The sequence below is a fragment of the Thunnus albacares genome, chromosome 14 (assembly GCF_914725855.1).
Source record: "Thunnus albacares chromosome 14, fThuAlb1.1, whole genome shotgun sequence".
In the NCBI taxonomy this organism is placed as follows: Eukaryota; Metazoa; Chordata; class Actinopteri; order Scombriformes; family Scombridae; genus Thunnus; species Thunnus albacares.
The window spans coordinates 3,509,476-3,534,634 of NC_058119.1; the positions used below are offsets into that span (position 1 = coordinate 3,509,476).

Consider the following 25,159-nt stretch of genomic DNA (forward strand, 5'->3'; position numbering starts at 1 on the left):
TGGGTGATGAATTAGCCAGGGTGTATTTGGGGAGCAAGGGAGCGACAAAGAGAGAGCGAGAGAGAGAGAGAGGGATTGGAGAGAGAGAGAGTGAGAGTGAGAGAGAGAGAGATTGGAGAGAGAGTGAGAGTGAGAGAGAGAGAGAGATTGAAGAGAGAGAGAGTGAGAGAGAGAGATTGAAGAGAGAGAGAGAGAGAGAGATTGGAGAGGGAGAGAGGAATAGAAAATAGCTCCTAATGTTTAATCACAGCTAGATCTAATACAGTACATGGCCCACAGACAAACTCAGTGACCCTTACTCAGATTTGCTCATCCATCATAACAGAGTTCTCAATGTGTGTGTGTGTCCATATGATTTGATTATGAACACGTGAGAAAGGGGTCCTGAGGGTGAGAGATAAAGCTGTTGTTAACAGATTGGGGACAATCAGGAGACAAGGACACACACATAAACATACACCTACAAAATCTCAAATTCCTCAGCTATTTAAAAGTTCTATGCCTTTTTGCTGCTGGAGCTAAATCTGCTGTGTCGTTTACTGACATCAAACAGTTGACTGTAGTTGGCCGCCAACTGGTCAAGTGAGCGGCAAGAGCCTAAATCCAAGAACTAACTGACTGGCTTTGTTGTGTCATATTTTGACCAATAGCAGTTTACAACTCTGGAAAGCTATCATGGCAGCAAGGACTTGTCCTTCTCCTTGACAAGTGTTGAAACAATCAGTCAATTAATGAATTAGTTAGTCAAAAGAAAATTACACTATTTTGATCATCTAAGAATTGTTTAAGTAATTTATCAAGCAAAATCGCCAACAAGCAAACTAATTCTAGTCGAGATCCAAAAGTTTTCAAGGATACCTAATATGTCAGAAGTCACTGTCCAGCACACGTATATAATAAATAGAGACTCAGCAGCCACACATTTCTCTGTTCTCTATTTCTCTGTTTAGTGTCTTCAGGTTAGGTTAACCCATTGTTGCTAACTTTGGAGCTAACCTCCTTCACTTTTCCAGCAGTTGGGGAAACAACAGACATGACTTTTCTTGGTCTTGCCAAGCTGCAGCATTTATTAACTGACACACTGTAGTCTGTACTGTACATTTACTGCCAGACTGACAACTTACTGCTAACTTTTTCCCCTGCTCCGCTCACATTCATGTCACTTTTCTACTGCTCGCTCTCTCACGTAACCTCTCACGCACTAAGCGCACACAATACACACTGCCCTATTCCTTAAAAAGAGCTATGCTACCAAGAGTTTCCCAGGAAACGACACAAAGGTTAACTCACATTTCGGAACAGTGCTGCACAAAGGCTCCCAAACACTATTGATTTCCGAATGAATGGATATTTGCCGTCATTACTGGCATTAAAAATTTTTTTTTGGCCTGGCAGGGATTCTTGTTGGTCTGGCGGCCCACCAGGCCTGTACAATTATAGGGGAAACATTGGAATATACACTATATGAGTACAATATCCACTATAAAAAAATAGATTTTTTCACACAGTCCCTCTAGAAGATGGCTTTAAGATTAAGAAATAATATGCACCTAAAAATTTTAATTGATTAATCTGCTAACTATATTCTGTGACTAGTTGTTCGCTAACAAGTTCGCCATACCAACTTGAAAGGTGATGGGTCAATGTTGGGTTCACAACTTGGTTCCACTGCCCCAAAGTTGACAAAAGATCAGTTATTGCAGATTTCAGGTGTTTATTGTTTCAATTGTGTTTAGAGGTGCATATTCTTAAAAGATTAAAGATTTGCAATTAATCAAATAACCAGAAACCAATTATATAGTATATACTGTATACATTTGCACCAATAGGAGTGGGTGATATTGGTAAAATCGCAAACGCTAAATTTTCAGGAAATTCAATTGAAAAAAAATGTTATGGATAAAATTAAAGATTGCTATATCAGTTTTTGGCAGAATTAAACCAGAGAAATCTACTACTGTATCCTGCTGCTGTACAGCCACTTACCAGCAGATAACAAATAGCTATCTCAGTATAAACATTATAGCAAAATCTCAATGGTAGATACATTTCTTGTCATCTCACATTATACATGTTGTTATATCATCCTTCCTACTATATGTAGAATACATTACTCTGGGTTCACTTGCAGCCTCAAAGCACAGTGAGGTTTAGCTGCCGCTGGATGAGCCAAGTGGCCACTTAATTAGCAGCTCGACAGCAGAATGTTTTCTATGAGGTAGAACAGCACACACTCATCAACTATCTCTTGCTCTCTCTTCCACACACACACACACACACACACACACACATATACACACTTAAATAATTCTGAACTTAGTGTGACATTTTTCTCACTGTGCTTTTTAAATAATTACCTTATCCTCATTACGATTTGGAATGCACAAAGCCCTGCGTCACATTGTGCTTACTCCCAGCAGACTGGTAGAGCAGCATCACCGCATGATCCTGCTCTGCACTCCGGCATGTAATCCAAAGTCTTCCCCCACAGTTCAAAGTGTCATGCAGTCAGTCTACTCATGATGTTACACACTGGATCCGCTCTGCTGTGCATTCATTATTCATCTCTCGCTTAAATTAAACATAGTCAGGGACTTCCATGGAATCAACAGGACTCTTATGATAACCTCATTATTTGCTAGAAGGCTGTGAGTACCTTTATGTTTTTGTGTATTTGTGTGTGTAAAGTGCCTATATTTTTTAATTTTAGCTCACTTTACCTAAAAGACAAACAAACATGTATTGTTTAATCTGATTTGACAGGTAAAACAATACATGTTTGTTTGTTTGTTTGTCTTTTGTCTGGTACGTGCCGCTACACCAGGCAGCATTTTAACAGAACTAACCACTGTACCGCTAAGACCTACAGCAGAGGACAAATTCCCCAAACCCTTACCCTATTATTTCAATAACTGGAGTCATAAAGCATGATCTGCCAAAGAGTTAAGAGATACACAACAGACGTCCTACTGTACACTGGGCTTCTGAATTGGCAGTCTTAACGCAGCAAACTATTCAAACTTTACACAGTATCAGTCACTGCAGTACAAATGTTGGATCAATGTAAAGATGGGTTATAACCTCAGAAGAGTGATTTTATCTAGTTTCAATGAGACCAGTCAAGGACAATCAACGTCTGTCAAAGGGCTATGAGTGAATGTGTCTGTATATGAGTGTGTGTTCAGGGGCCTCCTGCAGTGTTAATGCCTGGTATTCAATGACAAAAGCGTGGACCTGTCACCCACACATCCATACAATGGGAGAATAGGAGCTTTGAGTGACTCACACCTGCAGCTCATTGGTCCGCTGAAGGTACATTGCCAAAACAAAACTGGAAAAAACAGAAAGTGCTGACATCTCATCCAACCTACAATGACACTTTACTGCCTGTCTAGACCCCACACGCCCCCATTCAACAAGGTCTGATATGGAGGACAATGGCACTGCTCTCCATTGTACATGACAAGATATTAAAATAAAAAAATAGTGTAGTGAAGTCAAATGGTTGGTCATAATCCAATCAGCTTTCTGACTGTGGCCCATGTAGTTGAGTCTACATGGTCTGTATTCAAATATGGGCAGATATGTAGGCTGGCTGAATGGATCCATCACGTCTCTTTGTATCTGCTGTCAGTGTTGAAGACTCCGTGTGAGATACTTCAGTCTGTAAATATATGTGTTTAAAAATGATTTCGGGGCTATGCTAAGTAAAATAGGTGATCGCTGCTCTAATTGCTAACGAAAAATGAGAACACCGCAGTGCTTAACTGACAATCATGAAACCAAAACATCTGAGAAACAATGTGTTAGCTTGTCACTCAAGTGAGGCAGCAGAGACACCACAAAATGTCATCTGAGTTTAGGATTAAGCTACATGGGTTGTGTTCAAATTAATTTGTAAGAACTGAATATTAGCCATAGCCTACTCTGTCGCTACTGTTGCACCTGTAAAACAGTGGATAAATTGTTTTGAGCGCCACAAAACCCCCGTGAAATGACTCACTTCACAAACAGAATTTGATCCATTCAGTCCGATAACATTTTGAAAGTCTAGAAGAGCAACACCATTAAATTATTTTATCCCCATTCAGGCTAGCAGAGAGCTAACCGGAAGTTAGCCGCTCGGCCGGCAGAAGTCTCTGCCCATATGCATTGATCCCGCCAGCGCGGCACCAGATTAAAAACACTGTATACTGTGAAATACAGAGAGATTCATCTGATGGTGATAAGCTTAATCAACATTGTGTGAACTTATTTGGCCAGAGTTCATTTATATGTAAAAGTTCCACACTGCAGGTTTAATATTGAAGCTGTTAGAATATGTCTGTAGCACTGTGTCTTAATATTGAAAGAAACTTATGTAGAGATAATGGAAAATCAAGAGATTCAAATGACTGTCTGGTATTCAAGTAGTGTGTAGATCAAAGGTCGATCATATTAACAACTGATATTAAAACAAATACACATAAAATCCATTACCATTATGTCACTTCCTCTTTTAAAATGCATGCACTGACAATAACACCTTGTCTTGCTTATTTTCCATCTGTGAGAACCCTAATAATCAATTTGCATGTCTAATTTGCATGTTTTTCCACATACACTCTGTACATAAAAGATGATTCTGATCTCCATTCTGAGAAGTGGACAGGAGGTGCATTTGCTGTTCACATGGCTAAATGTGTCTCTGGAGGTAATTTAGAAGATTGGATCCCCACCGTTTCTTTAGTGCATTGCCAGCTGGATTTCATGCATTCTCTGGAAACTGTTAAACGAGCCCACTTCAAAGCACTGCCACATATTAAGGAGCTAGATTTTTGGGGTGACTTAACATTTCCTCAGTAAGCCTATGATGTAAAAAAAAAGACGTAAAGTCACTTCTATAGGAAACTTTGGATCAGCTGTACAACCTTTATCAACTGTTTTACAATATATGTCTGTCTCATTTTTAGCAAGACCTTTCTCTACAAATGCTTTTCCCATAATAATGCTTTCTCACCATTCATTTAACAGAGCACACATCATTTAGCACATCCTTTTATCCCAACTGTGTCACAGCAGCTTGAATGCCTTCAGTGTACTGTCATCAACTTACATGATTTCTAACTATTGAGGATCTGTGTTCAATTATCTCTTGCTGCATATTAGGGCTGATGATGATGATATATACCATGTGATAAATCTGTCAGCTGTATATACCACAGTAGCTATTTTTCAGGTATTTATTTTGCTGGATCAGCCAAAGATATTTTCATCTGGTTATTTTATACATAAAGAGTTTTTTATGTCCAAAGAAAATCCACATTGGGTGATAGCATCCTGTAAGCTTGTATGTAAGCTGATTGTAGTGGAGTTGAAACAGAAAATTAAAGGTGCTCTGTGGAATTTTTTTTATGATGGGCCCCTGTTTTTTTTTGTCTGTGCACACAAGGATGCACATGCACGAAGGTGACGTGATACACATCCTGGCAATAACTTGCCAAAATATGAAGCAATACGTTAGCAAAGACAAGGAAGAAGACTGCAAACTAGTAAACATGGATGTAAACAATGCAGGTTTCAAACTTTTAAGAAAAATCAGCTTTGCAAATGTTTTATGATGAAGGAAATGCATTCAACATGTTTGTTAGACTTCAAGGATGCAAACACAGAGTTTTGGTGAGTCACACTGAGTGTAAATATATCTTTGTTTTTTTACAGGAAAACTGTGCAGGGCACCTTTAATCAGCAAGTTTTATAATAGCTTAGATAATTTTTCAAGCAAAACTGCCAAAAATTGCCACTCAATTGTGATCATTTTGCTGTTTTTCATTGTCCTAATGACAGTTTGTAAGGCAACACAAGCTACTTTGAGATTACTTGTGCTCTGGGAACTTGTGGTGGGCTTTTTTTTTTTTTTTTTTTTACTATTTTCTGACATTTTATAGGCCTGAGGATTTATTGAAAATGAAAGCGCTTGTTAGTTGGAGCCCTAGCCAAACAAAACACTGAGTAAGAAACTGTCTGTGTGTTGATTCTCAGGGATACTAACAGTACTAACAACCCTTTTCCCATTACAGTAAGCCATCTGACTCAGTGTTAAAATAAACAATTCCCTTAATGCAGCTTTAAATGTGACATCTAATCTTCTCTCTATCTGTCTATTCAGATTGTGTAGTGAACCAGCTTTACATGACCATGGCTGCATATATTTGCATTTGGTCAGAGCCAGTACTATCAGGACTACACTGAATAACAAGAGTCTACTCTTGTCTATCAGCCAGTTGGAAAAGAGGACATACAATTCTCAGCAATCTAACACAGAGTGAAGTAGGCTAGGGTGATTTGACAAATATATCAGCAATTGCCGATTGGCTGAGTCCATCGCCAGTTGTTTTTCTTTTTGGGCGATTTTTTGTGTGATTTTTACTAACTAACTACAGTGTTATACAAGTAGCGTAGCTCCTTTATGGGATAGCTCAGTGTGTTGGTTGTTTGCATAGTGAGTGTGTGGTCAAGAGAGAGAGAGAGAGAGTGAGTGTTGGTGAGGCTGGCGACCGGAGCAGACTATGAAGTTATAGCTGAGAACGTAGCAGTGTATTGTTAAGTTCCCTTGTCTTCTTTGCCACCTGCTGATTAAAGTGAAGGTGGTTATCCTGAAAATGGGTTAGCCTAACCTGACCAAGCTCACTTAAGGTGGACTGACCTTTAAGGTGGACCGGCTATTCTCATTCTGATCTCCGCTGCTCCTAAACAGAGAGCGGAGAAACATCTGGATGTCTCTCCCAAGTTTTGCTGAGCCACCCCCCTCCCCTGCACGCCGGCCACCCCCCAACACAAATTTATCGGCAATTGCTGGTTGTTGGGCTGACGGTGGCCGGTAGGAAAATTTTGACATATCGCCCAACCCTAGAGTGAAGACAGGCCCCATTAGGCGCTCGGCTTGTTACAATAACACAAAGCCATCTGTCAAAACCTGGACTCGCTGTCACAAAGCCTGTAAAAAGCAGCTCCTATAATGAAGTGCTACATGACCATCGGATCAAGAGGGGTGTAGAACTGAGATCAGACAGTGTGAGAAAAGAGAGAAGGAAAGAGAGAGAGAGAGAGAGGCAGGAGTAATAAAAAGCAAATGAGAAAGAGAGAGAGAGAGAGAGATCCACATATTGTAGTCCCTGATGAACACAGGCAGGCCATTTTCACCTCATATTCTGACTGCTTCATTCATCACACAAACGCACACTCATAAACACACTTCCTTCCTGTCATGTCAATACTGTACTCGCTCCATTTTACAGCAGTATATTGGACAGTAGGGTCTGCATTTTCCTGTAAAGTGAGAAGTGTTAACACTCTGAAAAGGCTGTGTTTGTGTTTGTTGATAACCCTGATGTGCATGTATTAAATTGTGCACAAGTGCAGATGAAGGTCAGTTCATTCATGCTTAGCACAGTCACTCACAGCAAAGTGGAGAGGTTAATCCCTGAGTGTGTGACATGTTTACCTATCTGTATACTCACACATATACTGCCAGACTGACAACTTGCTGCTATCCTTTTCCTATGCTCCGCTCGCATTCACCATCACTTTTCTGCCGCTCGCTCACTGCACTTGCTCAACCACACACTCACTACACACACACACACATTACACACTGCCCTATTCCTTAAAGGAGCTACACTACTCTTATAACAGTACATTTCACATAGGTGTCCTCTGAAGAACGAGGAGAGGGATGATGACTCAAAACAATCCCACAATAACGTAGGGTGTTGTTATCATGCTCACACGGTGTGCAAGTGAAGACCATTAGTAGCCCATTAATATTAACGATTGTGTGAAATTTTAGCAGCAGCGCTCATAATTCTGCAGTGGAGCACCGCCGCTGCAGAATTATGAAAGTATCAGATTCATGCTCATCCTACGAAAAATGAGAGAAACTGAAAGAACATGACAGAATGAATTGTGAGTTCCTAGTGAGTTCTGAGACAAGTCAGAGGCTAAACTGCTACACCAACACGCTAACAAACTAGCTTACAGCTAACATCTGTACAGTCCAGTCAGTACATTAGCTGTTTGGGGCGAAAAAACAGTCCAGAGCCTGGTTTCACAGAGAGATTTTAGATGTGTCTGTAGTGTGTCAGTTTTTTTTTTTTGTAGACTAATGCCAATTACACAGTTTCACAAAAATAAAGATTGACTTATTTGAAGCCTAGAAAGTGATCCAAATTCACATATACAGTAACAGCTAAAAAGGCTGTACTTCAGCACAACAGTGTTTTGAGCTAAACGAGAAAACAAGTTTGCTAACACAACGCAATCACAACGTTAGCATGCTAATATTTAGCCGGTATGATGTTTATTCTTGTCACCATCTTAGTTTAGCTTTGTTAACATGCTAACATTTGCTAATCAGTACTAAACACAAAGTACAGCTGATTTGGTCTTAAACCAAAGTATTGGACTAATTTCAATTTTTACCTGATGGTCAGAAAGGGATCACCATAGCTATGACAGTTCATCCTCTGAAGAACATGAATGTGTGTGCAAATTTCACTGCAATCTAGCCAATAATTATGGAGACATTTCACACAAAAGTGTCAACATGGGCAGCAGGAATTTCTGCACAAAACGTCATGACAATCCAACATTTGATATTTCAGTCTGGAATAAATTGGTGGAATAACCAATCAACAATACCACTGCTAACAAGTGTTGTAGAAAAACATGTTCTGAATGTAAGGTATCGAAAACAGCATTGTTATCATATCAGTAACAAAACTCAGGTATTGTATTGGCACTAGTATCAAAACAGTTCAGTCTATACGCAGCTCTAGTCATCAAATACTTCCAAACCTACACTATAGAAAAAAAGAAGTCTGTAAACATATATTTCTTCATTAAGAATGGTTGTGCAAACTCAGTTGGTAACAGAAACAATGACGTAGATATGGGCTTGTGAGGCAAAACAGCAAATAAGTCAACAAACGGGCAAGCTGTGCTTGTGCAAACTGCGAACAGGCTTTTGAAGACTGTGTGCTGATAATACAGGAGAGAGTGAGAGAGGGTAAGAGAGAGAAGGAGGAAGGAAAACTTTAGCTGCTGCATGGCTGGGGTGCTACAAAGGGCAAAAGGGTTACAGCTACAGGGGCATATACCGAAATGATAGCTGAGTGCCACTGAAATGGAGGGAGAGAGGGACAAGATGAGAGCATAGTGACCGCTAGATGGAGGGGATGATTGAGAGAGATTGTGACAGAGGAGGGAGAAATGGATGGATGGAAAAAGGAGAGAGAGGCTGTTTGTGTCTGTCTAAGACCGGGGGAGTGTTGCTCTCTGTTCACACAGGCTGACCCAGATGCAGCTGAATTAGACACAGTCCTGTGTGTGTTAGTGTGTGCACTAGTGTGTGTGTGTGTGTGTGTGTGTTTGTGGATGGCAGTGTAGGTATGAGAGCTGAAGAGCTTGAGGTAGAGAAATACGAAAAGTGACAGAGTGTTGCAAGTAGATGTCTGTTTTTGAGGATCACAAGCCCAAAGAGCTTAGAGAACACAAAAATTAAAGGTGCAACATTTAGCACTTCAACATCATTAGCACATTGATGTTGACAGTTAAATAATGGGCTTGGTATGGAGCATTAATGCTTTTTTGTATTGACTGAACGGTGTCTATAGCTCAGACTATCCAAAGCTCTCAAGTACCAAAAGCTAGGTACGAATTATTTTGTCAGATTCATCTTCTTTGCTTATTCTTCAATCAGAGAGCTTTAATGTAAATCATAATTTTGCCAATTTTAGACTGTATTCTTGTATGTCTGCTATTTAGACAATGTCTAAAGGTACATTACATTTTTCTTTGGCCACTTGGGGTCAGAGCACCACATATTATGGCCTTGATGTGGCTAATGGGTTTGTTTACACACACATCAGGCAGAGACAGGGCAACATTAAGATTTGGAGTTGTGTCTGTGGTGACATCACAAATGTATGTCCAATATTCACTCTATTAACTCTCTGTTGGTCTTGCTAATACTCTGCTAAATGCTACATTATGTTTACCAGATAGTTGCTAACTTTATCCGTTTGCCGTTTGGTGCTGGGTGAGTAGCGTACAGTGGGCTTATCAGTAGGTTTTTTGCTGAAAACAGATGCATGCTGCTGCTAGGAATAAGGTTGAGTAAGTTTTGTGAGTGAACTAAGACAAAAACAATGGGCTAAACGTTGCTGATTATCCAAAAGCAGTTTACCGAAATTTAGCCAAGCAGTCACCTCTTGCTGATGCCCTGGTCTCCCTAGCATTATTCCTACAGAATGACACACTTCGTTTAAGTGCTGGTGGTGCAAGACCATGAATTAAATTATACATCAGACACATATCTGCAAACCAAAGAAAACCCTCAAAAGGTCAACAAATTATACTTTTGAATGATGATTCAATGGTGGTAACTCCTTGGTTTTTTATCAAGCATTTTCACAGATTGTTTGTAAAGAGTGTATAATGGTTTTAGTGTAGTCACTCCTGCCTGGGACCAGCTTGTAGCACAATAGGATAAGTGTGAGAAAATCATTGAGTGCATTAAGAGCTTAGCAGCAGCTAGAGGCAGTTGATGTCTAATATGTTTAAAATTCATTAGGCCAGTTCTGACACTTCTGTGTCTAAAAATTTAAGTTGGAATCAATTATTATGCCCAGATACTTGAAATGCTCAACAATATTTATTACCTCTCCTTTACCTAGGTTGTCAGGTTGATGTGTGTTATTTCTCTTGATAGCAAAATATATGCCCACAGTTTTGCTCATGTTAGGAATAAGAGTAGTGAGATCCATTCTGATACTTTGTTCAATACTACAGTGAGTTTGGAAGCAGCTTGTTCTCTTGTTTTAGCATGAGTGTAAATAACTGTCATCTGCATACATCTGGATATGAACCTCTGGGCAAATCAAAGGCAGATCATTGATGTATAAACTAAAGAGAACTGGTCCAAGGATCGATCCCTGTGGAACACCAATGGTACAGTTAGCAAAAGATGAGCATGTGTCATTAGTTCTTTTGCATTGTTTTCTTGAGTTTAGGTATGACTCCATCCATGTTTATGCACTGGTAGAGAAATTGAACTTTGACAGTTTGGATAAAAGAACACTGTGATTGACCATATCAAAGGCCTTTTTAAAATCAAGGAAAACAGCACCAGCAACACTCCCCGTTCAGACTGGATTTAATTTGTTCGATAAAATAGCAATTTGCCATCTCTGTGGAATGATGTGTGGGAAATGTCCATTGCTTAGATGGGTTATTTATTGGTCACAAATTGCTCTTTCAGTTACTTTAGAAATAACTGGGAGAGTACTGATAGGTCTTTAATTAATTGGTTGGATCGCCAGTTTTAAAAATAGGGGTTATTACTACTGACAGGTATTGAGAAAATAGCATTGACAAGTTTACTAGATGAGTGATAGGAGTACAGAGGGGTTTTTTTTATAATTCTTTACAAATGCAGGATCACAGTTAAAAACATCTTTAACCTTGGAGCTTTTAAACTTTTAAAACTAAGGTATTAAAATCTCAAATCTCTAAAATTTCAAACAATATCCTGACACTGACAGGCTGGCCGTCTGTAGTGGCATGTAAACCACTTTATACTGTTTGTCATGTACCAACAGGTTATATTTGGCAGCAAATCTCAGGGATTGCTCTGCAGCACAATACATGGAGAGGACCACTGATACAACAAATAAAGCAAATACATGTTTCTCACTAGAAATGTAGTCTTAAATAGAAAGGTTACTGAGGAATATTACAATTTTTCTTACTATGGATTAATGACTTCCTTAAAGCTGCACTAATATTTCCACATAAACAATAGATTAAAAGACTGTGTGTATGTGAAAGGGGTCACTTATAGTGATAAAAAACCAAAAATTTATTAAAGCAGCTTTAATGTGTCTACCTAGCATGACTACATTCATGATTGTCTATGAGCATGCACAGCAACTCCTCTCATGAAAAGGGAAATGCAACTTTGAACTTCTCTAAATAGTAATGACTGGGCTAACCAAACAATACACTGTAATTTACATATTTAAAAAGTTGCTGATTTCACTGTCAACAAAGACAAGAGAAAGCATCAACTTACTGATGACTTCAAATGTTAACAGCACATACCTATAGGACTTTTCTGCCCTGAGTTGTGCCACGGAAGCCTTTTATTTTGTATAAAATTTCTGCCTCTTTTTCTAGAATTGGAACATCAAAACTACAAATTTGGTTTTGCCCTATACGTAACCACCTTTAATATAAACCTAAATGTAGCTATTTGATTGAGCTTCTTGGTGGGCCTGGGAGGAAGGGCTGCCTGAGAGGTTCAACACAGGGTAGTGGCCACACCACACTGTGCATGATGAATAGAAAACATGTAAGCACTTTTTAGGAATTTGTGAAAATGTTTTTTAAACCTTTAGCTCAGGAGGAAATGTATGTTCCTACTTTTGAAAGGAGCTGCTACTTGATCCTACAGACACCCATTTAATGAACTAAGCTAAGCTAAGAGATACCATAAGTGGAAAATAATAAAATTTCCCATAAACAGTCCCTCTAATTTTAGAAATACTGAAATGCTAACATTTGGCCAACAACAGAGAAACATTCTGCACTGAAATGCCTGAAACATGTGCTGCATGTACAGTAAACATTCTTTCTGTTGTTATTAGAATCCAGTTGAACAAAATGTTTCTCTGCTTGCACCTTACTTCCCCAGCTCTGTCAGCATTCTCTCAAGTCTGACTGGCTAATTAATGAACCTGTCAATCACTTTTAAAGGCACCATGAACTGAATACACAAATGCAAGGCTGAAACGAAAATCTTCTCACAAGCATGCTGAAAATAAACGGATTCCATTCAAAGATCTCAATCTGGCAACAACATCTGGAAAGGCAACTCACCCAAAAATGGCAAGGACATGTCAACACTGCTGCATTGTGTGAGACGGGAAAACTCTTGAGAAAAAGTTATCCTTTTATTTCCCCTCAGCCTCCACCGAATCATTTGACAGGGTTAGGGACCCGTATAGCTCAACAGTTGTTTTCGGAAATGACTTTGCGTGAGCAAGAGCAACTAACTGAACTGAGACAAGACCGTGGTTTAAAACTGAGAAATGCTGATCTAACTTTAGACAGTTTTTGGTTGACTGCTGCCAATAATATCAGCTGATTGATATATTGGTTGGGCTGTATTTAAAACCTCCATGATTGTCTGACTGCTTGTGTTTCTTTCACCGTCAGACTTTTTTTTTTAAGCGATGTTCCCGCATTTCCAGATCTCGGCTATTGACACGGTGAGTTCAATGTCATCATAACCAGTAGGAATGATGTCCAAAATGTCAAAAATAAGACCCAGCATGTAACAAAACAGAATGATCATTTAATTTCTGTTGCTTTTATTTTGAACTGAGCCAAAAGAAAAACTTTTTGGCTGCTGCACTCATTAGAAGTTGCTTTGTATAAAAAGCCAGTTAAATGCAAAAGATAAATGAAGTCTAAGTCTGGACTTTTTTTTTAAAAAAAAAAAGACTGTCTGCAGTTGATATTTGAGGAAGTTCCAAAACTTGAGGTTAACATATGTAGAAATGCTCCCAGCAAGTCAAAAGTCAGGGCTTCAACCTGCTCTGAACACTTCATTTGCAAGGTTTTTTTCTACCTTACAGATGGGCTGACTTCAGATCATCAGACATCCATATAAACAGCCGTCCGTTCCATAGCCTTGCCAAGGTTGGTGCTATGATTTTTCCACGTTTTGTTTGCGTTTTCCACTCTCATATTTCAGATTGGATGTTGGATTGAACATGTACAGATGTATTTGAGGAGTTGACATTTCAACTAAAGAAAAAAAAAGTAGTGAAACTCTACTATTATAGTTTGTTTCATGGTTTGTTGACATAGCCTTCCGAGCGGCTGGAAGTTGGCAGTTGTACAGCTTCCGGAAGCTAACCAATCAGAACAGAGTGGGCTCATCGGGAGAGAGAGAGGAGCTAAAATGGCCTGTTTCAGACTGAACTGAGGGGCTGCATAAAGGGCCAGCATAAGATAAATAAGAGTTTCTTGGACTTTAAATCATGCAAAGATTCCAGCACAGCCCCACAATATAAATCTAGAGCTGGAAATGTGCATAATATGTCCCCTTTAAACTTCTCCATCCTCCCTCTCAACCTGCTCTCTTACTCAGAACCACCTTTCACTCTCACCCTCTCTTTGTCTATCTCTGCAAAGACACACCTTCTTCATCTTTTCACTCCTTCTTCCTGCCTTCCCCGACCCCATCTCACCTTATTCATCTCGCTTTCTCCCTCACTCCAGTCTACTCATTTGCATCTCCCCCCCCTCCTCCTCTTCCTCCTTTCATCACTGCCACCGCTGTCCTCACTTGCTCCCACTTTTCCTTTTTACATCAAATCCCCCCCACATCCTCCTCCTCCTTCTCCCCTTTTTCCCTCCACTCTTGTCTCTTTTCCTTTTTGTCTAATTCGGCTCCTCCGCTACGAGTCCCCGAGGCTTCGTCAGTGCAAAGTGCTCCGTCTGTGTTCCGCTCTCCCCTCCCCGTCCTCTGCTAGCGTGCAAAGGGAAGGGGACCCACCGACCGGAGCTGTAAGTTATGTAATGAGATCATCTGGACACTAATGCTGTATACCATATACACCAAGCACCCATTAGCGACTTCTCTATACTATAACCATTTGTCTGTCTTTCATGTTTGTCACAGATGGATGATGGAGGGACTTTGGCTTGAGTAGCGCAGTTCAATGTCATTAAAACCAAGAGATAATAGCAATGGCGACATGTATCTGCTCATATGGGTAATCCTCCCTCCTATAGTGCTTTTGTCCTGAGTCTGGCTTTTACCTTGTGTTTTTTGGATGGATGGATGGATGGATGGACAGATGAATGGATGGATGGATGGATGGATGAGGATGAGGGATGGCGGTGAAAATAAGGACAGATGGAAGCCAAGGGGGGGATGAGGAGATATGAGGAAGAGCAGAGAGAAGTGTGCACATCCACGTGTCAGTCCACAAAGACATAAGGAAACACATACACCTCAACATGTGTATGTGTGTCCTAGACCTTGAAAGCCTCGGCGCAGCCCGACGGCTACTATCACCGACAGGAGAACAGATCCTGCCTCTGCCATGAGGGAGTCCATGTGAAAACGCTGTCAATTAGCACCCAACTCAGAGTGCATTTCTGCGTCAGGGGAGGTCAACCTGGAGAATATGTTCTAGTGACGGCACAGTTAAGCACTGAAAGCATTCATCAATTAAGGGGGGTCAGGTAGCAGAGGCGGTCGGCCATTACTCGCAAGGTTGTCGGATTAATCCCCAACTCCTCCTGTCCGTGTGTTTAAGTGTCTTTGAGCAAGACACTGAACCTTGCTCCCACTATGGATACGTGGGGAAAAAATGTAATGTGATTGACTGGCCACTGAAAGGAGATTAATTGTTCATTTCTTTTAATCATTTAGTAATTTATCAGTCAAAACTCTCAAACAATTGCAGGTTCTAGATTCTCCAGATGTGATGTGTCTCTGTTGTACATCATTGTAAAATGAATATTTTTGGGTTTTGGACCATTAATTGGATAAAACAAGAAATTTGAAGATGTCATCTTGGAGCCAAACATTCCCTAGTTGCACTTCTCAAATGTGAGGCTTTGCTGCTTTTTTCTGTCATATATGACAGTAAACTAAAATGCATTTGGATATTGGAGAGTTGTTCAAACAAAACAAGGAATTTCAGGACATCACCTCGGGCTCTATGAAATGACATTGGGCATTTTTCACAATTTTCTGTCATTTTTGTAAACAAAACAATCGATAAAATGAATTGATTATATCAGAAAACAGTAAATCCTCAGATTTGAGAATCTGCAACCAACAAATCTTTTGCATTTTAGCTTGAGAAAGGACTTCAACAATTCATTGATTCTCAAATTTCCCTTTTATTTATTTATTTATCTATTTATTTTTAGAACTGCAACCCATTCAAATTCTTACACCCCATCAGCTCCTTTATTTCTGACTATGTATTTGATACATGATTGTGGAAGAGTTTCCTTCCACAATCCAAATAATTGAACGTCTTAGTTTTTAAACTAATGAACAGTTTCGCTCTTACTCAACCATGCAGTCATCTAATCTTTATCTTCCCAGACATCTCACAAGAAACAAGAGAAGGCAAATGTTTAATAAGATCATAACTTATGAAAGTCCTTTTCCTGTTTGGTTAAATACGCCTCTTCCTTTTAGTCCTACAGGGCATTAAAAAAACATCAACTTTAGTCTATGTTCTAAAAAACTGAAGTTTAATATCATAACATATAGGCTATTACCTTTAAGACTGTGAATTATGCTAGTAGAGGTAATCAATAAGCTGTTTTAAGATTTTATCCTCTGCACTACACTTTAATCTGTGCAAACAAATCAATCTCAAAAATGATCAAAATTGTTATTGTTGCTTCTAATATATTATTACAGGAGCATTGGTTGAGCTGAAATAGCTTCATTCATTATTAGCATCACAAGCACACAAATGTTGTAGTGACTGAAAACACAGAAAACCATCAACAAACTTTGAAAATGTCATAAATGTCATGAGGTGAAATGTGTCACTGATTGTGATTTCTTGCTGTCCCAGTTACATATTTGAGATATCTGGCATTCTCATGATGCCTCTATAATAATCTCACATTCTCATCTTCTGCGTGCCCCCACACCCACCCCCGAAAATAGAAGCTTCAACATGTCAGAAAAATCACAATTCATTACCACTAAATGTAGAACATCATATGTGCTGTCCCTGAAGTCAGAGACAGCTCGCTGTAGGATAATGAAACACTGAGTCACGAAAATGTAAAATCTCCAGGTAGTGAACAATGTGTGTGTGTGTGTGTGTGTGTGTGTGTGTGTGTGTGTTTGGAAAAACCCTGAGGGATTCTGATCCTCATTGTGTTTCTACAGCTGATTTGTTTACATCCTGATGACATCACTGGACTGATTTTGTGAAGAGAGTTGATCATGTTCAGCAACGTGAACTGGACTGCTGACTTGACCATTAACAAAACATGCAGTACTTGGCAAAAGACAACAAAACATCAGCTGATATGAAGCTGTTCAAAAGTCGAAACCAAGCTTGTATTCGCACTATTTACATTATTCAAAGCAACAAGCATAGCCCATTGATTTTGACAACATGATTCCTGATAATCCGGTCAATATGAAAATCCCTCTTAGCGGTGGTGCGCTTTTGATGTGCTGTTTAACTTCTATTTCCAAATTAAATCCAGTTAAAGAATGCCACCCTCAAACTTGTCAACGGGTCAGTGTCATCGGTTTTTAACAAGCAAACAGACTCCCATGTGTCCACAACGTGTTCAACACTTCTTATCCGGCTTATCAGTTGTCCTGTTCCTGCTGTAGCTGGCAGTAAATAGCAGAATGGTGGATTTCTGTTAAGTAATTCAAGCAACACAGAGCAGCATAGTCACCGCTACCATTTCCAGGGGATTATTAGTTACAGATGTTGAGCTACACGAAGGCGTGTTGTTGTTTTGTTCAGTACAGTGAATGTAAATGTATGTGCAGTCATACAGTAATGCTGTAACCTAATAAAAAATCCATCTGTTATTGCTATACTAATTCTAATGGGATCTGTAATGTGTTTTATCTTTGACAGCCTACTCAGTGGTGAGTTTACAAGTCCTTCGCTGTATAGTATACAGCTGTTATTCTAGTGTATATGGTTTATTCTGTTGTACACAGACTTGTAACGTGCCTGTGCTATTTAAGTTAATAGTGACCTTATTGTACTTACATTAATTATTTTAATTTTGTGTTTTTCCTAATATTCCTCATGTTAACAAACATTGACTATAGTTTTGCTGTAATTCTTCCTCCCTAAAATCCATCACAGTTAAGCTCAATTTTGTTGTTTAAGGCTTTTAAAATGAAAGAAAATAGAAGAAATAAAAAGAAAGAAATATCATAAATATCAGCTTGACAATATGTTTCTTTGAAAGCCCTTTTTGCATCCAAACAGCCTGTTGTTCCTGCTTGCCAGAAACTCTATATTCATCACAAAATCAACCTGTAATGCTTATTGTTTGACAGTAAAAACAAGAGACGTTTAAACTGCCCCTCACCTGCTTTCTGTGCCACAGTCTGGAACCCTACGACGAGCCCCAGCAGTACCCCCGCAAAGCACATCTGGAAGGCGAACAACTCCTTTCGCTTTCTCCGTCTGGCTTTGCTCCGCCGCCGGTTCAGCATCACACCTCCTCCGACGGCCGTCTCCGGCATCCCTTCAACCACCACGCGGGCCATGGCGCTCTTCTCTCGGCGAGCGTTCCGGCGGAACCCCCGGTGGTGGTGCAGAGGTACGACAAACTGAAGCGAGGAGGAAGAGACAGAGAGATGTGCCGTGTGGGCACTGAAGTTACTCGACGAGAGAAGATATGACTGGCTTGTCGATGGGTTTTGTGAAATTAACCAGGGTGTTAAAGAACAGAGTATCCGGTCGACATTTTCAAAATAAAACGTATCGATTAACGTTAATGGAAGCTAGCCAAAATTTTAGGTAGCAAAAAGATATTACAATAATTAAAAACTATTTCGATCATTTTGTGCCTAAACACTCAATATACATAGTAAAATTATATAGTATACATTTATCACTAGCTAAGTCATTAGATAATTTTAGACAGAAAACTGCATTTTTTGCCACAAGATAAAATGTGTATTTGCACAGAATTTTATGGTCAGAGTTGATCTGTGACATCTCTCAAACATAGGCCCATAAGTAAGGTCACTGAGGCCAGTTAACAGAAAAAAATCTCTTTAAATATCTTTAAAATTTGTTTTATATATGAATCACTCAGAGTTTTTGCTCAAGTACTCCAATATCACATTGTATTCACCTTTGGCTGACATTTGATAAAGACCAAAAAAAGATGTTTTTTGGAAGAGGAGCGTTGAAGTTTGCTATTTTTGGAAGTAGCTGTAGTAACATTGCAATCATATAGGCTATATTGCCATAACCGTGTGAAATTCAAAAATGAAAAAGATGCAGTTTATGCAGGCTACGTGTTAACACCAACTTGTTGTAGGCTATCGATTCTATGTTTTTATTTTGAAGATCTCGTTTCCGGTAGTCGGGTAACTCTGGGGCATTTGACGCAGTTTGAGGAGGTTAGGTGATAAGTCCCCTTCAAGCGTTTCTTCCTTCCTCCGTGGTTGGAGTCAGAGGGCGGGCTTCCTTCCCGGGACAAGAGTGTGGTTTCTCGGCTTGGATGTTAGTGCAACGACGCCGGGAGCTCCATGGCATGTCGACTTCAGCTTGGATGTTCTGTTCCGGAGCTGGAGATGTTACAGGGAGGGGCGTGCGTGTGTGTGTGTGTGTGTGTGTGTGTGTGTGTGTGAGTGAGTGAGTGTGTGTGTGTGAGCGAGAGAGCGTGCGCGCGTGCGTGTGTGGACCAGGTATTCCTCACGTTGTGGTGACGAAAATCTGTCATGTTGTGGGGACTCGCCGTCCTTATGGGGATAAAAAACAAGTCCCCTTAACTTAAATCATTAATTTTAGGTTGAAGACTTGGTTTAAAGTTAAGGTTAGTTTAGGGTTATTTTAAGGTTAGGGTAAGGGTTAGGCAATGTGCTGCTTATGGTTAAGGTTAGGATAAGACTCCAGGAAATGAATGTAAGTCAATGTAATGCCCTCTGAAGTGATGGAAACACGACTGTGTGTGTGTGTGTGTGGGTGTGTGTGTGTGTGTTTCCACACTCAGTCAGTGAAGTACATTAAATGGAACTGAATTGACAGGTGTCCAGCAGTTGCTGATCAGCCTGTATGGGAAATTGTGTGAATAAATTGACTTTTTATGTTATGATATTTAATGTTATTTTATACTGCAATCCCTATTTAAAAAACCATAAACAAAAACTGGACTTACATGTATTCTTTTTCTGTGGTTTTAAATGTAATGCGTCAGTCATGGGTGTTGTCCTTTTTCCGTTATGTTGTAATCAAACTGCAGGATAAATAAATGAGACTCTTGGGAAATAAAGTGCAGCTATCAGTAGAAAAGTGTGTTGTAATGATGGCTCATGCAAAAGGCCTTTTGAAGGGAACTGCCATTATGAGCATTACCATTAAAAACAATGAGATTGATCTTTCACCCTGGAAACGCGCACATACACACAAAAGCACTCTAGCTGATTGGGGTCAAAGGTCGCACCCTCTGACCTCTCTATGGTGAAGCATCAGATGGATGTTTTTATTTCTGAAGCAGAACAGAGGGAGGAACAGAAAAATGAAAAGAGGAGGAGAAAGTCAATAGGTAGGCACTTGGGATTGTCACATGAAATTGAGCTGTCACTATTGTTCTTCTGTTACTGCGGAGCACATCATGTGACCGTGCAGCACCTTCATGTCTCGTGTGTAAAGCACAAGTCACTCCGGTTCTTCCATCCTTTCTTTCTCTCTTGCCGAGGTGTGTAATGATGTCATCGCGGGAAGGGAGGAAACTGGAGACCCATAATGCCATGTGAGAGATAGTGTGGCATTAGCGAATGAGCTCCCAGATTACACCCACAGCCCCTTGGCCCGAGCTCTCTCTCTCTCTCACACACACACACACACACACACTTCCTTCATGACGGATTGGGTATAATCCTCATCCTGAGCAATAGCGTCTGACAGCCGTGATTCGAGACAATGACAATGACATATCGAGTGTGCTGGATTAGGAGGCAGTGAGGGATTTTTACCCTCCATCCTTTGGGGAAAATCTCCAAACAGAGCTACATTATGTTTTTTGCACTCACTCTTTCTTTTGATTGAATCCAGAAAGGGACCACCCATGTCATGGCTCCTTTAAAAATGTCAATCGCAACCGGCATGTTAAAGGACAGAATCTGTTGCCACTAACAGGGCGTTAAGGGGGACATATTATGCTTTTTGTGGTTTTCTGCTATTTATATACTGTATTGATGTTAAACATGGTTCCACAACTTGAAGTCTAAGCTTTCAACCTGCTCTGAACGCTTTGTTTGCAAGGTTTTTTTCAGCCTTACTGATGAGCTAACATCAGATCGTCATGCATGCACAAACAGCCATTCGTTCTGCAGCCTTGTTTGCGTTGTCCACCCTCATATTTCAGATTGAATTTTGGCTCAAACATGTACGGATGTATTTGAGAAGTTTCATGGTTTGTTAACATAGCCTCCAGAGGGGAAGCTTCTGAGAGCTGGCCAATCAGAAGAGAGTGGGATCATCAGGAGGAGGGCTTAAAGAGACTAAAACTGCCTGTTTCAGAGAGGCTGAACTGAGGGGCTGCATAAAGGACCAGTAGAAGATAAATACGTTTTTTGCACTGTTAATCATGCAAAGATATTCCAGTAGAGCTGCAGATTAAAAATACAGACCAGGAATTGTGCATATGTCCCCTTTAAAATATTCTGTGTGGAAAAGAAATCTCATCTGCATTAATGCTACAGTTGAACAGAAAAAACATGCCGACTATCCCAGAGACTGTCCTCATAAGAAAAACAACAGTATCGGTTGTTTCTTGTAATGATTAAAACAACTTATGTTTACTTCTTCATGTTCATGTTTTCATTTTCTCATGTGTGTTTTCTCTCAGAAGGAAAGACAGAAGTTGTAAGAGATTAAAGTGCCACAAAACCTGGAGACCAGAGTTCACATCCCATTTTCTTTTAACAGTCAGCTTTGGTTACTTTTAACAATGACCATGATCTTTATCTAACCTTAACCAAGTAGTTTTAATTAACTTAACTCTAATCATAGAAGCACCAGATCAGAAATCGCTCCTATGAATCCTTTTTGTAATGCTCATACAGTATGAGTCAATATGGAGGACAAAGACTGGTGTTGAATTTTATTGTTTGGGAATACCATAACCAATATAAGATGCATAGCATCAACAGCTTGTCTACACATGAGGCATTTCAGCTGTTTTTCAGTTGTTCCTCTCACATGTGTCTGACAGAACAGAGGCTTTAGATCTAGTCCATTTTACACGTGTAAATACAGCGACTGTCTGTCTTTCTTCTCAGGGCAAAAACACTCATTTGACCTGCAATCATCATAATGTTCTTAATCTGAATGGATTTGGTGTCTAAATATGATACAGAAATGAACTCAAATAAAATAACTAAATTGTTATTAAAACAACTATCAACATTTTTAACTGTTTCAGCTTTTATAATACCACTACTGACACACACATATATTATGTTTGCTTGAATTGCAGCTCCTCAATGTGAAATTATTGATTATTTATTTATTGAATGGGACAGTGTGCAGTCTGAAACATTAAAGATGCACTGCACCAGAGTTAGCTTGACGCTAATTTGCATCTGTAGTCCCTGACAAAAAACATACAACAGCGCAACAACAAACAGTAAAAAGCAAAAAACGACAACAACAAACAAACGAAAAAAAACACACAGAACACACCGTACAAAATACAAAATACAAAGCCACACGCAGCACATCACGCAGCACATCACATACACCCATATACACATACACAATGTCAATTAGAAATAATGTAAACTAAACTCAGCTGTGTGACTCAGTGTTCACACATGTTTCAGTCTGGTCTTGAATGTATTGATAGAACTACAGCTCTTCATATCATCAGGCAGGGCATTCCACTGAGTTGTGGCTTTCACTCAGAAAGCTGACTGTACAAATGCAGTGCGACGATATGGTCTGGTACAATCTTGTACAGAGGATATTCTGGAGGATCTAATAGAACTTACTGAGCGAGTGTACATAAAGTCACATAGTGGAGGAGGGGCCAAAGCATTTAACATTTTATAAACTAGGCACAAATTTGAGAATAATCTAAAATTGTCAAAGCTCAGTAAATTGTATTTCTTCAGTACCCTACAGTGATGGAAATGCATTGGCTTTTAGTTCAGAGCTTTTAAAGTTTGTTTGTATAAGGACTCAAGAGGTTTTATGGCTGTTTCTCCAGCCTGCCCCCAACATGTGACGCAATAAGACATATGGGAAAGAATCATAGCTGCATAAATATCTTGGCTGCATCCAAAGAGAGACAGTTTCTAATATGTCTAAAATTTGCTAAGTTGTACTTTATGGTTTTAACCGTTTTTTTAACATGTTTCTTAAAGTTCATGAATGTTCACCTCCTCATGAACAGGTGACATTCATCAGGTTGAAACAAGCAAATTTGCCCTGTTAAGACAGTTTGTTGAATCTGACTCGGAACAGCTGAACGAGCAAACCTTTTAATTCAGGAAATGACTAAATTCACAAAATCCTTTACGTAATGTCCACACAATGGAAACAAACAATGGTTCAGCTTCTTCATGTTGCATGATTCTGACTATTTACATCCTCAAAATTCAAAGTTGTCTTTTATTAAGTGCAAAAACAGCTTTACGTGTTACATTTAGTAAAGTGATGTAATGATTTACCACCTAGAAATGTACGATTTAAACTTTTAAAGCCTGCCAACGTCTGATTTTTGATTTCATTCACTGACTAAAAACATGTTTGTTTGCCTCTGATATAATACGTCTGGCAGACGAGGACATCAAGAGAACCGGATCAGAAGTCTGTTGTAGATTTTTACAGACGCCTGTCCCTCAAACACACACATCATACCTGTCCTCTCTCTGTGCACGCTCCGCACTGATACACACGCTCTGTTTGTAGTGTGATGTTACACCTGTCTTTGATGTGTTGTTAGTCCAGGCATTGTCCTGTAAATCATCCCAGGATTCCATGTTTATTCCTTTCTACATGGACCATTGAAGCTGCTCCTCGCCTCTTTTGATCATCAGGGATTTGGTTGGAACGGTTAAAAGGATTTTTTTTTTTTCCTTCATAGAAGATTGATTAGGTGTGTTTGAAATTCATTACGTGATACATACAGAGAGAAAACCCTCCTGCCCCGTGATGTCTGTAGTCAGGACACAAATATTCATGATAAATTAGAACTTAGAATATATTTAAAAAAAATTCTTTACTCATCAACTCCAAAGAGCAGCTGCCACATAGATAGAAAGCTGGATTAAGCAACAAATGCTGAAAGTCTTTCTCTTCGAGGTCTAATTGTACTGCAGAATAAGGAACGAGCAGAGAAATGTCTAATGAGCTCCTCCGGCTGGTCGGCTCAGGAGTACACTTTACAAATGACAGTAATAATTCTAGTCTTTTCAAAGAAGGGATTACAACACTCAATGCTGCCAAAGTGAGCTGAGGGAGCTTATAGAGGTTCTTGAAAATAACATTTAGCTTGAGATAAGAGGATATACAATGTAAATAGAAGTATACTGTATATGTAAAAATATATAGCTGAGAGTTATTGTGGACAGTAGAGCAATTTCATGACAATATTTAGTGCCCTGATGTGACCTTCATGCATTTACAGCATAAGTTTTGATTGTTTGAGACACCTGTCAGTCAAACGCACTCCAACATTCTCCTTTTTTAACCTTAAAAAAGTTAATTTAATCACCACCTACACAAATTAGATACATTTTGGGGAACAAATGCACTGATTTTTTCAGTTACTAAGTACATTTACTCAAGTAATGTACTTAAGTACAATTTTTAGGTACTTGTACTTTATTTGAAGATCCCCTTCACACATGTTTTGTATATAAAATACTTTGAATCATAATTTGTGTCTGATATGGTTCTTCCACACAAAAAAAGTTCAAATCCTTATTCCTAATCCTAATCTTGTTAAATCCCTTAAAATGACATCTCCGCCTTCTCCCCTCATTAAAAATTCCAAAATCTATGAATATCCAAATATTTTTTATTTCATTTCAATTTTCCTGCTGGACACAAGATGTCTCATACTTCACTGTAAAATCCATTTTCAGTATGTGTGTGCTGGAGGCTTCCAAGTTTCCACAGCACACTTGTGTAAATTGAATACTGGACCAGGATTGGCTCTAAACCAGTTGTGATGTCACAAATCCTGCTCGTACGTACACACGTTAAACTGATATTTCAGGTGAGCGGTCGATACAGTGGTTTCAGCTTGTCCAGACAGGAAAGGTTATATTAAAAGAAATCCTTGCTGCCCTCTGCATGAATAATCCTGTCCTCTGTAAGCAGATTACGGAGGGTTTTGT

At 39.4% G+C, this 25,159-nt stretch overlaps 1 protein-coding gene across 1 annotated transcript in view; it reads right to left on the reverse strand.

Annotated features, from left to right (window-relative positions):
- The window catches only part of slc24a3 (solute carrier family 24 member 3), a 124,606-nt gene that overhangs the window by 89,885 nt on the left and 9,562 nt on the right, over positions 1–25,159 (reverse strand). The window contains exon 2 of the mRNA XM_044373136.1: positions 18,166–18,409. Coding sequence (XP_044229071.1) covers positions 18,166–18,346 — 181 coding nt within the window. The 5' untranslated portion in view covers positions 18,347–18,409. The remainder of the gene's footprint in view (positions 1–18,165; positions 18,410–25,159) is intronic.